Source organism: Protobothrops mucrosquamatus, unplaced genomic scaffold, assembly GCF_001527695.2.
Source record: "Protobothrops mucrosquamatus isolate PMUCROS unplaced genomic scaffold, P.Mucros_1.0 scaffold2605, whole genome shotgun sequence".
NCBI lineage: Eukaryota > Metazoa > Chordata > Lepidosauria > Squamata > Viperidae > Protobothrops > Protobothrops mucrosquamatus.
Window position 1 is genome coordinate 93102 of NW_015388659.1, and position 18894 is coordinate 111995.

At 36.0% G+C, this 18894-nt stretch overlaps 1 protein-coding gene across 1 annotated transcript in view; it reads left to right on the forward strand.

The window, feature by feature from the left end:
* Positions 1–5621, forward strand: part of OTOG (otogelin) — a gene marked incomplete at its 5' end in the record, with an annotated part of 95809 nt that extends 90188 nt beyond the window's left edge. Inside the window, 5 exon segments of the mRNA XM_015825376.1 lie at positions 101–205; positions 1645–1764; positions 2049–2094; positions 4436–4515; positions 4622–5621. Coding sequence (XP_015680862.1) covers positions 101–205; positions 1645–1764; positions 2049–2094; positions 4436–4515; positions 4622–4822 — 552 coding nt within the window.
* Positions 5622–18894: the final 13273 nt, after the last annotated feature.

Sequence of the window (18894 nt, forward strand, 5' to 3'; positions counted from 1 at the left end):
ATAGTGAATACAATACAGAACAAATGTGGGGTTTTTATTCTTGTAATTTTGCTATTTGCTTTATTGTAAACCATATTCAATATTTTATCATCCTTTTCAGCATCAAGTATATGAACATCCAAAGGATCTAACAACTTGCTGTGGAAAATGCAAGAATGTGTCTTGTGTTCACACATTCACCAATGGAACAATTTCATACTTTAAGGTACATTTTTTTTTAAGAAAGTGTGAGAGGTCCTTGGTGCTCTCTGAATTTGGTTGTTTTCTTGCAGACGTTTCATTACCCAAACGGGAAACATCATTAGTGCAAGTAGGGAGTTGGATTTGCTCCCATTTTATATTCTAGTGTCTTGCCCTGTCATTGTTTTTGGAGTGGTATTGGTAGTTCTTTGATTGGGCTGTTGACTGTTAGCTTGTTTGGCAGTTCCTTAACTGGGGCATTGTTTGCTTCTTGATCGTTAATATTAATCTTGGTGTTAATCTCTGGGTGTTGATTGTTGGTGGGGAGGGGTTTTGGTCTTTTTGTTCCTTTTTGGGCTTGTTGATTGTCTCTTTTGAATGGTTTGTAGTTGTTGTTTATGTCTATGTGTCTGTTGATGGCCAATTTGTCAGAGTGCCAGGTTTCCAAGAATTCTCTAGCATTTTTGGACTTGGCTTGGTCAGAGTTTCCCAGATGAAACTATGGTTAAGTCTGTGTTGTAAAATTAAGGAGTTTTCATTATGTCTTCTGACTGCTAGTTGGTGTTCATCTGTGTAGTATGTCAGTCTTCTGCCTGTTTATCCTATGTAGTGGCTATTGCAGTCTTTATATTGTATGTTGTAGGTGACTCCTGTTTTTTCTTCCTGGGCTGCTGGGACTTTTGGTTTATTTGAGATGTTTTGGGAGGCTCTGTAAAGGGTGTTCATTGATTCATTAAGTCAAATCCTGAATTTCATTTGCAATTCCAAATACTACTCTTATCTTGGCTGGGAATTCTCTTTTCACTAATCACAGTGATCTGAAATCAAATGGTTTTCTGGAAATACAAAGTTGTGCATACTTAACTATATGATATATTTAGTAGCATGATAGATTTAATATTACAAATCCTGAGTATGTTTAATACATGACCATAGCCATTCTACAACCCATTACAAAAGACCCAACTGTGCATAGCTCCCAAATATTTCAAATCCTAGTGAGCATTACTTTGATCAACTTATAGCTCACAGAACACAAGGAAATGCTGATCTTGGTGGTGAGCTAACACAATTCTTGATAATTCTTCATGGTGGCATTTCTTCATAGTGAAAGTTATATATACAGTATGGTAAACACTAAGTCTAATTTGCTATCCACGAATAATGATTATTCTATGGCACTGTTCTTTGGTACTGATTTACTCTTCACATGGACCTACATTGTTGTGAACATTATATTGACCCCATTCAACCGTGGAAGGATTTGGTAAGGTTTAATATAATTACTGCATACAGCTACAAAAAAAATGTTCTCAAAGAGACCTCAAACATACATAGCATTGTAGATTAAGAAAAAGGGTAATAGCAAACCGAGCTTTTGGAATTTGCTCCAGTTTTTCTAACTTTCTGCATAATACCAAGGTGCTTTTGTATTTCTGATAATGTTTTTTAAATATTTTGTAGCCTGGGTCAAGTTGGATCTTAAACTGTCTCAAATATGATTGCATAAATACACCAGTTGGATCAGTTCTAATTACATCACCCATAAGCTGTCCACCTTTTAATGAAACAGAATGTGTGAAGGTTAGTGCTTCAACATATTTTTTTTTTCATATAATTTTATGGGGACCATAAAATTATTGCATGCAGATACATCACCAAATATTTATAGCTAGACACCAGAATATAGATTAATTTTCCCATGGAAAGCATTATTTCTCCTGACACTTACATCTACAGCTACATAGCACTTCTATCTGTATTAGTTTAGGTTTCATAATAGCAGCTAATTATGTTTTTCATATACAATTAGAATTATAACGAAGAATTTTACAGTGCATCTGACTTTTATTTTTGTATATATTTAGATTGGAGGATACATTGTCCCATTCCTTGAAGGATGCTGCAAGACATGTAAGTTGCTACTGAAGCGTCACTTTGGGGACATGAAAGGGAAGAAATTTTAAACATTGATTCAATACAAAATTCAAAAATATTATTGGTTACATGTTCATAAACAGATTCCAGTCTTTGAAGGTAACTTTTCTGGTTACCTGAAGCTAGGATGAAACAAAGTTTATCTGTAATAAAAGTAGTATCTTCACTAGTGATGACTAGATAGTTTGTTAATAATGCTTTTTTAAAATTGTCATTTTAGTGCATATATTTATTCAGCATAATCACTCATAAACAATCCAGTTGAGAGGCTACTGTTGATAGCATAAGTAAAGATAAAATGCTGAATATTGATTTGGGGCATCTATTCATCATGTATAATATGTTCAATTTGTAATGTCCTTAGGTTCTGGAGTATCATTTTTGCTCCCATTCCCTGTTAGCCCAATTACACCTACACCTAGCCTTAAGTGTAATACAGGTACATTTTCTTGGAAATCAGTAGGAATGAATCCAAACAGAGCCATTGTTGATTTCCAACAATGTACTCCCTCCTAGAAGCATAATGCCCCTCCCATCACAAAAGAGCTGCATTGTAGTACTAACTGCTCATTCTTCTGATTTGCTCACATCTTTTCATTTTGCACTGTATGGGCAGTGCATTGTTGTTAGCCAACAATGTACTGTTGGCAGTAAGCATTTGCATAGTGTTTCATTTGCTGCACGATTTATTTATTATTTGCTTAACTGAGTAATTTCAACACTGCTGTAGAACATAGAAAAATATTTTTTGCTTATTAAAGCTTGCTGTTCAAATAACACTTCTGCAGAGAGCATGGCATGTTTCTCTATCCAATGTTATATCCTCAATAAATATCTGAATAGTCTCATTTATTTTATTATGATACAGAAGGATTAAATATAACAATCTGGCAATAGGACAAAAATGAAGAACATGCAAATCTATAGTTAAACATGCTAAATATGATATGAAAATACAGGATTCAGCCATCCAGGGAAGCCAAATATGGAGCCATTAACAAACTAATTATAATTATGGCTTTAATAAAGGAGAATATTTGTAACTCAGAGTTGACATGAGGGGTCCTTGGTGCTCTCTGAACTTGCTTCTTTTGTTGCAGAAGTTTCATTACCCAAACTAGGTAACATTATCAGTGCTAGTAATGCTTTAGACTAGCACTGATGATGTTACCTAGTTTGGGTAATGAAACATCTGCAAAAAAACAAGCTCAGAGAGCACCAAGGACCCCTCAATTATGGCTTTGTTATCATTTAGGCAGATGAAACTATAGTCCTATGCTACATATTGCGCTGAATTTAATTAATCAAATTATGTTAGTTACACATGTTGGGGATAGGAAACGCCTTTCCTGCTATGCCAATCTTACAGCTTATCCTGATTGCAAACTGCTTACTGTATTTAAAACAGACAGCCAATTCAAGAGAAATGAGATAAACAGAAGGTATTTAGAAAATTGTATGGCTGAATTGTCCCAATCCTACAGTTGCATCTCATTTGTTTAATTTTCTGTGACCAGTTAGGCAACAATGCTCTTTTTTCCATCACATTGTTGAATTGTGGAACTGAATTGAGACTTGACTCACAAGGTCATATGTAATACAATACTGTATCAAATCATTTAAACACAATTCTCAAATTCCTTACCTATGTTACATTAAACATTATTACATTACATTATTACATTAAATTCCTTACATTCGCTAAATATGTTGTAAATTTCAGCAGAATAGCATATATGCATAACTATGTATGTTAAATGTTATAAATATTGAATAGACACATTATCTTGATTTACATATTTATCATGCCCATTTTGTTGTACAGTATTACTTTACCTAGATTAAACTACTGTCAGAACTGTTTTTCAGATTATGGAGTAAGGTATTAATACTACATAGTTTGAGGACTTTGGGTTAAATCTATTAACTTATGTTTGTCAATCTGAATTCTTAGTTAGAAGTCTGAGTTGACATCCCAGGATTTTAAAATAAATGCATATGATTATGTTTCTGCCACTTTAGAAAGTGGACATCTGGCAGCTGTGTAAGTTTCACTCCCCTTGGTGGCAATTGTACCAGAACAAAGCATAATCTTTATAGTATCTAGACACTGCATCTCTAGTGTTTTGGGCAAACCTTTTTTTAAACCCTTATTTTAAAAATACCTCATTTAAAAATTATAAATACAATAGCATCAGAAGTTACTTCATTTCTTTTCATAATTATTTCATAATTTTTACTTAGCATATTTTATCCCCTTTTGGGGTACAGCTATGCATAGGGATGTTCATATTTTCCAAACAATTCATTATTGTAGGCAAAGAAGATGGAAAATTCTGTAAAAAAGTGACTGTTAGAATGACAATACGCAAAAATGATTGTCGAAGTAATACACCGGTAAGCATTGAACCATTACTGTTTGCATCAGCTCTGTTAAGGTTTGGAAGTCATGCACATATTAACCCATTTTATTTACTGGAGTTTTTTGTGTATTTATTCCCAGGTAAATATTGTTTCCTGCGATGGAAAATGTCCTTCTGCAAGCATATATAATTATAACATTAATACATATGCAAGATTCTGCAAATGTTGCAGAGAACTGGGACTACAAAGGCGAACTGTACAACTATATTGCAGTGGTAACTCAACCTGGGTCAGCTATACAATTCAGGAACCCACAGACTGTTCTTGCCAATGGTCATGAAGCAATGCTAAAAGAGGTCTTTTTCTTAAACAGCTTTGGAGGCAATTAATTTTATTCCCAGAATAAATTCAGAATGTTAACAGTTCATCACTTGATAATGCAGCTATCTATAGTTAGAACAAGAATTACTTTTAAAGATGATGTTTAACATTAATGTTATATGTTTTTAGTATGCATCCCCATAAGAAAATGATGCTTCACTGGAATGTTCAGTATTTTTCAATGTTAGTTAATTCTATATAATTGGCTACTTATATAACTGTATAAATGGTTTACTTATATGAACAGTAGAGTGTGTGAAAAGATAATGGACAATGCCTTGACAAATATAGCTGTGGGTCAAATTACCCTATTGATGGAAATTATTGCCATTCTTTACCATAGGTTTATCATTAATGTTGCATTGTTCACATAAAGAGACTGTATTAAATATGAAAATAGATTGAGGATTATAATCCTTTGGATCCCCTTAAAAGAATGGTATGATTCAACTATATGGTAAGAAAATAGCTGCATATAATCATCTTGGATGATGGGATGTGGTGATTCAATGAAATAGGAAGCATACACATTTAGATATGCACAATGAGGTGCGTCACATCTCTGACAGGTAAAAATGGGATGTTTTATTCCAAAGTACTTTTCATTGAAACAAAATCAACAAAAAAACCCCTCTTTGTTAGTTCATAATCAATTGCTAACAAAAACATTCCAACCTAAAAGGAGAAATCTGGGCCCTTTTGAATTTCATAAATGTAAGTTCTTGCCTTGTGCCAACTTTCAGAAGAGAGGTTGCATGTAAAAGAATGCAAACCATGTAATTATATGCATGTTTTCAGCGTGGATAAGTGTATATATAAGCTTGATCTCTGGTGGGAAACATGCCTTAAAAATAGTTTATGGTGTAATGAGACATATTTTTATAGGAAATGTACATGATCTATTTCAATTATTTAGCATAACAAAGAGCAGTCAATATCTCTTAAAACATTGGGACAGTTTAAAGAAATATTACAATTTATCACATTAAAAATAATTCTGTCATACAAACAGAATATTTGAAAAATAAATATTTAGCCATCTAAAGTATAATATTTCTGTTATTTGTGGGGTTCTTTTCTATGCAGGAATTACAAATAACAAAACCATGGATAATGAAACTTTGAAAAAAATGTACTTTAATCATGCACAAATGTCCACCTATCCTTTTGCATGTCTGTAAAGTAACTGAAAGTATAGAAAAATTATAGGTACACAACAAATGAATCTATTCCCATCTCTCTTACTTACATCAACTTAGTTATTCCTACAGAGAATGAGTTCCATAGTGCTCCAAATCTTCTATGGAGTTTTGAAACAAATTTCAAAGGATTTGCTCACCCTTCCTTTTTACTATTCACAAACAGCTTTTATTATCTACAGTTCCATTACCCAGAGCTTTGCATATCCACAGTTCCTAAAAAGAGATCAGATTTTCTTATTCACGATAGATTCATTTTTCTCCAGCCGTATGCTGCATTTTAAACTACTTTTGAAACTCTTGAGAATACATAGTTTGCTGTGTGATAATCAACTAAAGTAATGAGAACTTAAAAAGAGCCCAGAGTAGTCAAATTGTCAATAAAAAGAGTTTCTGTTTTTCAAAAATGTACTTTTCTTTTGCAGAGATTATTTAATCAAAATACTCATAAACCAGAAGTCCAATGAAAGCTTTTATCTATGCAGCCAGTTTTAATGTAATATACTATTAATATACTCTACCTCCTGGTTTTAAAACAGAGAATCCTTTTTCTGCAGTAGGGTGTATTTTATAAGTAAGAAATTCCCGAAAAACAAAAGGTTCAAAAGGTCTGTATTATTTATATGTTGAGAGCCAGTTTGGTGTAATGATTAAGGCACCAGGCTAGAAATCTTGAGTTCTTGTACCATTTTAGGCACAAAGCCAGTTGGGGTGGCTTTTGCACCTGTCACTTTCTCTCGGCCCTAGGAAGAATGCAATGGCAAACCACTTCAGAAAATTCATAGGTTTTTCCAGGAAGTTGCCAGAAATGAAGACTGATTTGAAGACACCAAAACCAAAACAAAAAAAATGATATTTAATGTTTATGCTTCAGGTATAAGGTGTGGCTGCCTCTGTCTGTTGAGAAACCCACCAAAATGTCCCTTCATTAACTTGAACATTCTAGTGATACAAATGGATTCTGACCACTCATAGTTTCTTAGAATTAAATTCAAAGATTTTGGAAAGTTTACACCATTTGTTTTTTTATGTATGCTGCATGATAACCATTAATTTATTAGGAAGATCTGTATTTTAGCTTACTATTCTTTAAAATGTTACATATCACGATTCTGCTGTACATATCTTTATTTCATTTATATCATATTTAATAACCCTTAACAGCATATTATAAAATATAACAATCCAATGTTGGTTTTAAAAATCACATTAAAAAAAACCGAATTAAAAATGTGTCACTTTTGTCTTTAAATCTAATGCAGGTGAATAAATTGTTCCGAAAAAAATCAAAAGGCAGGCAATTTTATTCCAGGATCTCTGACTTTCAGAGATTATGTATTAATCACTGTATTAATGTGTTCTAAAGATGAAATTCATTCAACAAAATATCCTTCATGTTTATTGGACATCACAAAAAATGTTTAAAAATAGTTGGCTACAAACCTCATTAGTGCTAGAAGTATACTATAACAGAAGGGTAGGAAATTCCCCCCCCCCCAATTGTCCCATTAACATGAATTTGATCTATATGGTTTAAAGATGTGAATGTGATTTTGAATTGTTGTATGTATAAAAAAAATCAATTATTATATGAGGAACTATCATGGGGAATAGCATAAAAAATACTTTTTTATGATGGAAAGACTATGCCACCGTCAGTCTGGTAATGTGAGTTTTCTCTCTGGCTTTCTACTGACCTAGTGGTCAGGTTTTCATGTTGCATTTAAAAACTGATCTAATGTGTATGTGACAAACAAACAAGGATTTCTTCAGCTGGTTCTCATTGATAAGGCTAGCATCAATCAGTGTGCAGCATTACCTGTAACAAAGAGCACTCATAGAAGTCAAAATCAAACCAAATATTCTATAGCAGAAGCAATTTCCACTGATGGAAAGGGAAATACATTCTCCTGCGGCACTTCATAGGCCCGTTTCCCACTTCTTCACAGGGTCCCCTACACTTCTTGAACAGATTTCAAACGCACCACAGGTAACTAAAAAGAGGAAAGGATTAGAAAGTTGAATAAATTTTACCTTCAGAAAGATGAAATAATAGAGTTTTCTAGGCCATCTTGAGTCTTGGAAAGATAGTCCATTAGTATTAAAATAAATAGGTGAATTAAAAAAAGTGTACATAGCAGTGTCTATTGAAAATAATACAGAAAGTGCTTTTTAACCCACGGATATGCTGATCTGAGGCAGTTTAAAAAAACCTGTAAAACAATCTTCAGTAAAAAAAAGTCTTAGTTACTACTATTATTGATGAATGGTTAATATGCTTTTCATTGAGTATGTTTTGTGATCAAACTAATGAGCGGGGTGTGTAAAAATATATCCAGTATTTCCCTGCGTCTTCCTGTTAGGAGAACCTGAAATATAAATAAAGCATTTTACAAACTTGATCTCCCAAAATGCAGTTTGTTCCACATTTCATGTTTTAATTACAACAGAGGCTTAAACTACACTTGTGCTTGATCTTTTTTTCCTAATCCCACAGCTGTGTTATTTAAGTCCTAGTCCCTCTTGGCTGTGTTGTTGACTTCTTGCTTCCTAAGTTTTTAAAGAGGACAGAAGATAGAAAAGGTCTATTTTAACTTAAACGTTTTGATCATGCTCTAAGAGGCCCAAGCTGTATTTTTCATTAATGCAGGGTGATGTCCTTGAAGTCTTATTTTCCATAGCCATTCTGAAATTCAATTGGATTATCACTACCAGTTAAGAAGATGCTGTAGTCTTGTGGGTTTTTATAGCTCAGATCTGGTGGCCCTAAATTGGATGCAGACTTTGCCATATATTCTTACATTTAAAGGACAACATTTCAAGGAGGACAACCTAAAATATTAAACTTTTTGTAATGGTGGTATTTCACATTAGTCCTCCTCTCCCATTCACACATTCATCTCCACTGACCTACACCTCACCCATAGCCCCTTACTCTTTCCTGACCCAGTTAATGGATATATTCACATATGTTCTCCTATTTCCTCCCAAGCTGCAATTCAGACTGGGTGAGAAGAAGTTATGTGAATTATGTAGCTTTGTAGTTATTCAGGCTTCAGTGATACAGCATTACTGTATTACTGTAAACTTTGAATTACTGGAAACATATTGGTGGTCATGCAGCTATGGAGGTGTAAATCCAGGAAGACCTCCAAATTGGAGACTGCTGTTCCATAGGGAAACGCTACCCCCTTAAGAGTCAAACCTGGTGCAATCCCAGAATCACTAGTATTCTGAATAATTTTTTTCTTTCATCATGTCCAATTCTCAAAAACTGCCTGGCAAGTACCTGCAGTTTTCTTGGCAAGGTTTTTCAAAAGTGGTTTGCCATTGTCTTCTTCCTAGGGCTGAGAGATGGTGACTGTCCCACTTTTCCTAAAGATGCTTGTCTTTTCCCAGAAGATGTTTCACTTCTCATCCAAGAAGCTGAACTGAAGAAGCTTCTTGGATGAGAACTGAAATGTCTTCAAGGAAAAACAAAGTTTGCCTTTTGAAAAAGTCTGAGATGGTGTAGGTTCTCCTGTTTAAGTGGGGGGCTGGACTAGAAGACCTCCAAGTCCCTTCCAGCTCTATTCTATTCTATTCTATTCTATTCTATTCTATTCTATTCTATTCTATTCTATTCTATTCATAAACAATTTTTTTTCATTCATTCTCTCAAGTTTTGTGGCTAGTCTGAATGCTTAAACCATATATACAAAAGAAAAAAAACCTTTTTAAAACAGAAATACTGACAAATACCTTGATGATACAAATCCATACTTTCTGACATACATGTTAGCTCTTTCACTATTAATTAGACATCTACTTTAATTTTCCTGGATATATTCATTCACTCCACAATTTTATTTAGATCTATTATCCTTCTTTTTTCTCTTCATTTCATAGAAATAACACATAAGATTTTTTTTCTTTCTTTTCATTCATCATGTCGTACTCTCTACCATTTAATTCTTTTACACTCCCAAGTTACCATCTTCCATATCCTATGGTAATCAGCAGAGGCCCTATTGCCATTGACCTAAACCATTTTTATTTTGATCAAATGAGTTCTTCACATACTCCTTTTTAGTAAAATAGATAATATCTATACCAGATCACCAGCCTCTGTTGGATCCATGGCACATGCTTGATCACTTTTTAGAACTTTTTAGCCAGTGTGCTCAGAAGAACTTAAACTGTTCTATGCAAGCTAGGGCATTTAATGTTGAGATTACCTTGTATGTTGTTGCTTGTATCCCACTAATTATAAAGTATATGCAGTGTATTGATATATATGCTGAATCAACATGAGAAAATCAATGCTTGCCCTTTTATTAAAAATAGTAAAGCAAATTACCTACATACAGGAACCTCTCCTTTCTGATAATGCTGCTTTCTAAGTAATTCACTTTATTAAACATTCATTGTCCAACATTCCTCTCCCCAACAGAAAGAAAATATGGTATGGTGACATATGCCAGTTTTGGCTGGGTTACACTGTAACACATCTAAATCTTCTGTCAACAGTGGCATGGTGTTGCATTCATTTTTTAAAAAGTCTCCCTCTATGATCCATCTGTTATATAAATAAAAATAATGCAGCCCTATATTTTTATGGAACACTAATCCACCTTGGCTATGGTGTAATTATCAAATGATTTCATGCTATGCTGGTGGCAGGCTACATCCAGGGCCTGTAACACATGCTGCTGAGCTCTTTTTAAATCCTCTTTGCACAGCTCCATTCATAAATTTGCCATGGCTTTTAAGGCAACATAGTCTGAAGCTTCGCAGAATGATATCAAATAAGTTCATTTATATTGCTGCAATGCAGCCACTCCCCCACCTTCGCCAATCCACTGTGTACATTCTATTATGCGTGCCTTCTTTGGTTCTGATCCCTGAACTTATTAAATACAGAAAACCAAGGTTTTACAAGAGTAGCCATGGCAGATTATGGGAACCTTGAATAAGTGACATGAATTCTGATCCTGTAATAACAATTGATAAATCTTTGACGAACTTTTACTAGAGAGATTCAATCCCTGTAAAAACAGCTTCCCCCAGTTCAGAAACAGCATGAAATATTTTTATGTTTCTGATAGAATAGGTCTTTCTGCCTGCTTGGTCTTTTGGACTCTTGTAACCCATTCTTCAAGCTACACTATCAGGCTTGGTACATCATTCTTTCCAACGGTGCTCTCTCTTTTCTCTCCTTTCACAAGGTGTTCAGGTGGTAGGCATTGGTTTAATTCTGAATTTTAAAATCCAGATTTCATAACATTTCATAACATTGTTCTCATCTGATAATGTCAACAATTAGAAATAAACTGGGTTTGACCTGAACCTATCTGTCTATGGAGATTCTCAGCCATCCAGGTCATGGTTGTCCCAAAGGTGCTTTTTCAAAAGGCAGTTCTTCAGAACTGAAGAAGCTTCTTGGATAAGAAGTGAAACGTCTTCAAGGAAAACGTTTGTTGCCTCTTAAAAAAGCACCTTTGGGACACCTGAACCTATCCTTATCACAGAATGAACAATCTTAATGGCAGCTTGGTCTGAAGAAGGTACATAGAAATAATATTTTTTTCCATTCCTTTTTAGCCCCAAATCCAATCCCCTCATAGATTTCCGTACTTTCTGAGCATTTCCTAGTGGAGGCACAATGATTTCAGGAGAGAAAGCAGTAAAAACTTTCCTACAACCTTATTTAGATCTAATCCACTTCATATTTTTATGTGATCCCATATCAGCATACGGCCCTATGTAAATATTGGTTTACTCGTACATGAATTAATCTGATTAGGGGGAAAAAAGGATTGACTTGGTTTCCACTCATGGCTATTTCCTACTCCAAGGGTGGGCAACATTTTAGGGATTGGTCAGGTAACAACTCAGTCCCCAAATCTTTGGAAAGTGCATCAGAGACAATCCAGTGATACTTTAGCGTCAGTGGAAAATAGCCCATTTTGGAGCTTCTGGGATAGCGTTAATATTGGAGCTCTGATGGCGCAGAGGTTAGAATGCAGTATTGCAGGCAAACTCTGCCCATAGTCTGGATTCAATCCTGATTGAAGGTTGACTCAGCCTTCCATCCTTCCAAGGTTAGTAAAATGGGGACCCAGATTATTGGAGCAATAGGCTGGCTCTGTAAACTGCCCAGAGAGTGCTATAAAGCACTATGAAGCAGTATATAAATCTCAGTGCTATTGCTATTGCTATTGGGCAGTGATGGCGAACCTTTTAGAGACTGAGTGCCCAAACTGCAACCCAAAACCCACTTATGCATCGTCGAGTGCCGGGTGGGTGTGGCCCATTGGATGGGTATGGCCCATTGGGTGGGTGTGGCCCATTGGGTGGGCATGGCTGCGGTGGTAATGGCAGACTGGGTGGGACTAAAAAGTTCAATCAATCAATTCCAACTTTGCAAGATCTTTTTTTTCCCCGCAAAAAGTTGAAATTGACTGTTGAAATTTTTTTTTGCACATGGCAATGGAGACCTAAAGCGAAAAGGTTTTATAAAACCCAGCTGAAGGCCTAGGACTGGGGCGATGGCGCATGTGCCCACAGAGAGGGCTCTGAGTGCCGCCTCTGGCACCCGTGCCATAGGTTCGCCACCACTGCTATTGGGGATTAGAAGGAAAGACCTCTGCAAAGCAAACTATCCCCATTTCCACACTTAAAATCACTCCCAAACCTGAAAGGGACAGGAAAAATATTGCATTGCCAAAATGTAGTCATTTTGTCACCATGTTTCAGTGACATGACACTCATTTCAAAGAAGAGTGTTCCCTGAATTCTACTCAATTCAATTCTACATACCATGTTCACGAAGTTTTCTTGACAACAATATGAAAACAATCTACTTCTTTATTCTCCAGAATTTTTGTTCTTAACTTGCTAATTTAGCTTTTGGGCCCTGGGATTTCCTAATAGTGTGCCATCCAAGTACTAACAAAGTCTGAACCTTTATGAGATCAGTCTCAAGGTCAGCCAGGTGCTGCCCCCAGAGCAGGGCTCTCTACTAGGCGCTCTAAAGTAATGCTTTTCCAGGCACTGTTTTAGCCACTATGTCACTGAGGACATATCTCTCATTACACTCTTGCAAATTCCTTCTCCTCATCAGCTTAGTTGACTTATGTGCTTACTTAATAAAGGCTGAGCCTTGCTTATTGCTCATCTATTCTATTTTAACTTAATACGTCATTTGAGGTTCAGTTTCTTTAGCAGGGGTGTGCAAGATAATAGTTGGTGCAAAATGCACTTTTATGAAAATCCTCCTTCAAAAGTTCTGCTTTTAATATGAGGACTTAGGGTAAATCCCACCAAGATTATTATTTCACCAAGAGGTACTTGGGAACAGACTGGACATGATGTCAGATGCATGACCATTGCCAAATCTATCTTAGAAAGTCTGTTTGCTTTAATATACGGGCTCCCAGACTGGTTTTTTTCCTCCCCATTTAATACCAAACCAGTCAATAAAATAATTTAAACATAGAACATTTCAGCTTCCATTTACTTACTTATAAAAAAAATGGCGTAGGTCAGTAGAATATTATTGTCTAAACTGAAATATCAAGTTCTATTTCCTTCCTTATATTTTGTCTTATTTTGTTGTAAAGCAATAGCTACACTATAACCATATATTGCTGAGACCCAACCAAGATTTCCATAGAAAGTTTGTTTTCTTGAGATGATGGTGATGATGATTCAGCTTCAGGATGTACAGTACCTGCTGGATCTTAACTACAGGTAGTCCTTGACGTACGACCACAATTGAGCCCAACATTTCTGTTGTTAAGTGAAACATTTGTTAAGTGAGTTTTGCCCCATTTTATGACTTTTCTTGACACAGGTGTTAAGAGAGTCACTGCAGTTGTTAAGTGAGTCACTGCAGTTGTCAAGTGAATCTGGCTTCCCGATTGATTTTGCTTGTCAGAAGGTCACAGAAGATGATCACGTGACCCCAGGACACTGCAACTGTCATAAATATGAGTCAGTTGCCAAGCGTCTGAATTTTGATCACGTGATCAGGGGTTGCTGCAACGGTCATAAGTGTGAAAAACAGTCATAAGTCACTTTTTTCAATCCCGTTGTAAATTCAAACAGTCTCTAAATGAACAAGGAAAGATAGCAGAGTGAAGTACAGCTCTTCCCCTATATACAAATAGAGTTTTAATTTAAAGTGTTTCAAACTAAAATACTTTAAATGTAATTTGACTGAATTGGAAATCAGTTACCACTAGACAACCTGTAACCGGAACAACCTGCCTCCAGAAGTGGTGAATGCTCCAACACTGGAAGCTTTTAAGAAGAGACTGGACAGCCATTTGTCCGAAATGGTATAGGGTTTCCTGCCTGAGCAGGGGGTTGGACTAGATGACCTCCAAGGTCCCTTCCAACTTTTTATTATTATTATTATTATTATTATTATTATTATTATTATTATTATTATTATTATTATTATTATTATTATTAACTGTTGTAAGTCAACTACTAGGCAACACTTCTGATTCAATTCCAGAAAGGTTCTTCGGAGGTGATGAAGGTGTGCAGGTAGCCCCTGTCAGCAACTTTTTTTAAAGCAGCTACCTCTTTTCCTAAGACCTCTCTCTGCGGCTGCTATATCATCCTGGAAAAAAATATACATTAAAAAGGTCCAGACAAGTGTTACATTTGCACCTTCACTTCCTCTAAAAAGGTACATTTGGAATTGAATCCAAGCACTGCGCTTCTCCTAAACTACAGAATCACGTCGTAGTTTGCCTATATTGGAAAACAGCCAGGGGAAGTTCTGACTCAGCAGAACGCTGAAAATGGACGTTCTCTTTGATTCATCAAGGTCATTCTCATACTTTTGCAAAAGAAAATTCTAATCATGAAGCTAGTGCCAGACATAATAATCTAGCATTATTTTGTTCCCAAAATTGTATCATCTAAGGTAAATTCCCAGCAAAACAATGTGTCGGTTTAGACATTGACTCAACATTGATGAGAGCTGTTGTGAAATAAAATTATTTTGATGATTCGTGCTTTTGAGGATGTCATTGTAGATATTAAAAGATATTAAAATATGTTACACTTATCCAGAATGCCACTATTACTACTTCTTTACCTTTTGGTATTTTCCCAGATGACACGCAACATTTACAAAATGGTTGAAACGCTTGCCTGCAATTTTAATCTATTTTTACATAACAAGAGATTTTTAGCACCAGAAAAGTGCCATTTTCCTCAGTCAGGTTTCATGTTCCTAACCTGATTTTCTGAGCTTAATCCTTTTCCTGTTGAAATCAGTAACTACATTGTAATATAATGATTCACGTTCAAGGTTCAACCATGGAAAATTCAAGTGCCATTCTGATTTTACTTATTTATTTTTCACTAACTTCCATTGTTGAAAGATGATCCACTAACGTTTGCAAGAGTGCATCAGAGTTTTAACCCTTTTAGCTCTGCCCAACCTTCTCCAGACGTCTGTTCTGAATGACTACAATATTTGATATGTATATTGTGGAGGTATACAAACATATAAATTAAGACTATGCTAAACATTTCTTCTACAGATTCACTTTCCTTTAATGGAATATAACATTGGTGCTTTCTTTCTTTCTTTCTTTCTTTCTTTCTTTCTTTCTTTCTTTCTTTCTTTCTTTCTTTCTTTCTTTCTTTCTTTCTTTCTTTCTCAAAATAAATGCCAGAAGATCGTAAGTTGCATGTTGTTGTCATATCAAAAAACAAAAATACATACATTTTGGCAAACCTGTCTTTATTATTCTGTGCTGTGGAATGCAACTATCTGTGACTTTTGGTACATAAATGCCCAAATAACAGACAGAAGACAAACTAGTATTATAAATAAAACAGAGTTCTACACAGAAGTATAATTTTTCCAACCTTAACTTCATTTCACTTTTCTTTCTGAATCAGTTCACTTTTTTAAACAAATATCAACACAAAAATATACAATTGTATATGCAAATATGTTAACTTTGTATACATTTTTGTGGGTAATTTCTCCTAAGATGACCCAGTTTTATATATTACTCTATGAGTATTTATGCACCCTTTCTCATAAGAAATGCATTTTTAAGAAATGGAGAACTGCATCACAAGTTCAGGAAGTTCTAAATATCAACATTTTAGTTCATTTATTAGTTTTAGAATCATAACATTAAGGAAACCTGGATGAAAATTCAGATAAATGCTTTCCCCCTCCCTATTCCTATACAACAAATCAACCCTTCTTTAAAGAATGTATCATCAACAATGAGAATGCTTACCCTGAGGAATTTTTTTTAAATTAAAAATGTGCCTGGTTAACAAAAGGTTAATAATCATGTTTATAATACCAAGCGTCCCATTTTCTTAGATACACACACTTGACTGTGGTTGGCTAATCCCTGAAGCAAGGAGTTTTAAGGTAATTTGTGGTGCAGCTGTCCTTTTCTGGAACACAAGCAAAATGTTCTGCCCTGGGTCAGCTGCAGGAACAAATGCTGAAAGCAAATGCAAAAACAAGATGTTCGTCCACAGACTGCAACTCCAGCAGGATGAGCACGTGAGCAGAGGCGCTGGCATTGTCTGAATCAAACCATACAAGTTTACTGTATGGCTTACAGAGGTGAAAGGCCAGGGGTAAGAAAAGAACTTTGGTGATAGGAGCCAAACTGATTGACAGACCAATGCCATAAACTCACAGTAAATCTATTGTTTTCCTAGAAGGAGATAGGATTATGGACACATGACAGGCTCTGCATGAAGCACCAAAGTAACAGTTGCTTCTCCAGTGTTGGATATGCATTTCAGAATCCAAATTCTTCATTCCTTACCAGGAAAAACTTTCACTGTACCTATCTTGTTAAAGCTGAGATTCTCCCTCAATGTTGACCCTTCACTTTCAATACATCTCACAGTAAGGCCACACTTGGAATACTGCATCCAGTTTTGGTCACCACGATGTAAAAAAGATGTTGAGACTCTGGAAAGAGTACAGAGAAGAGCAACAGATGATTAGGGGACTGGAGGCTAAAGCATATAAGGAACGGTTGCTGGAATTGGGTATGTCTAATTTAATGAAGAGAAGGACGAGGGGGGACATGATAGCAGTGTTCCAATATCTCAGGAGTTGCCACAAAGAAGAGGGAGTCAAGCTATTCTCCAAAGCACCTGAAGGCAGGACAAGAAGCAACAGATGGAAACTAATCAAGGAGAGAAGCAACCTAGAACTAAGGAGAAACTTCCTGGCAGAACAATTAACCAGTGGAACAACCTGCCTCTAGAAGCTGTGAATGCTCCAACACTGGAAGTTTTAAAGAAGAGACTGGACAGCCATTTGTCCGAAATGGTATAGGGTTTCCTGCCTGAGCAGGGGGTTGGACTAGATGACCTCCAGGGTCCCTTCCAACTTTTTATTATTATTATTATTATTATTATTATTATTATTATTATTATTATTATTATTATTATTATTATTATTATTATTGATAGTAGTGACAAAGCTAATACACTAGAGTAGCTTACTCCAACTTGAGATCTTCTGGAAGTGCAAAGATCACAATTTTCACAATGTCCTACCAGTGTTTCCCTAGAGCAGGGGTAGGCAACCTCGGCTCTTTTATGACTCATGGACTTCAACTCCCAGAATTCCTGAGTCAGCATAGTTGACTCAGGAATTCTGGGAGTTGAAGTCCATGAGTCATAAAAGAGCCGAGGTTGCCTACCCCTGCCCTAGAGAGTTGTAATCACACGGTTGGGGAAAGCTTTTTCCAGATTCACAGTTATTGCAGAACCTTAGGGGATTTCCTGGTAAAGTTGTAGTGAGAAAAGATGACATCATGAGAATGATCAAGTGACATCATCATGAAACCTTTGCAATTTCAAGCAATTTCAGTACACTCCTGTGCCACTGGTGTTTTATCTGTGGATGCTTCAAAGCAGTGGATTTCAGTTCAGATATGGCAACTTGCTCTTGCTTTGTGCTCAGTCTGTGATTTCATTGGATGGTATTCTTGTCTGATTCTCTCTCCTGGCTCCTACCATCAGGCTGGCATTATCAGGTAAAAATATATGCCAAGTCTGAGCAAGACTATTAGCACGTTCTGATTGAGCTTTGGATATTTTGAAGATTTGAATATCAATTCTCTTGTGCTGAATAATGACTGCAATAAAGTAATTTACATGTTAGGCAAAAGAGCCCAAAGACACGATGATCAGCATGTTAGGATTAGGAATTTGGAAGGCAGCATGAATTTGCCTAGAAGTATTGGAGGAGGGGTTCCCAAAAATTAAGATGATGGGTGTTTTTGTTTTTTTAACACGATCTTTATTTTACACATGACATACTTTAAAAAAGGATCTCAATTATAAGGTCATTGCCACTATCTTGATTTTTTGACTTTCTGAGGACACCCCAAAATTTACCACCAATACAGAAACACAGAGAAATGCTAGCAATTTATTCCCACTTCCTTCTCCGTTTCTGTCTCTGTCTGTGGTTAACAGGAGAAGACATAGAATTTAGGGGACTAGAAGAAATATGAAGATTGGCAGGCAAGCAGGTATTGATTTGACCCTTTATGGCCAGAAAGAGCAAAAACAGGTAGGGTGATCGTTCTCTGTAAGTTCTAGACTTGTAGGCATTGAAGGAATTTTGGCCCCCTCAGAGAGGGCGCGCAACTTGGGAGTCCTCCTGGATTCACAGCTGACCTTGGATGACCATCTGTCGGCCGTGACCAGGGGGGCGTTTTATCAGGTTCGCCTGATTCACCAGTTGCGGCCTTTTCTGGACCGGGACGCCTTACACACAGTCACTCATGCTCTTGTCACCTCCCGCCTGGACTACTGTAAT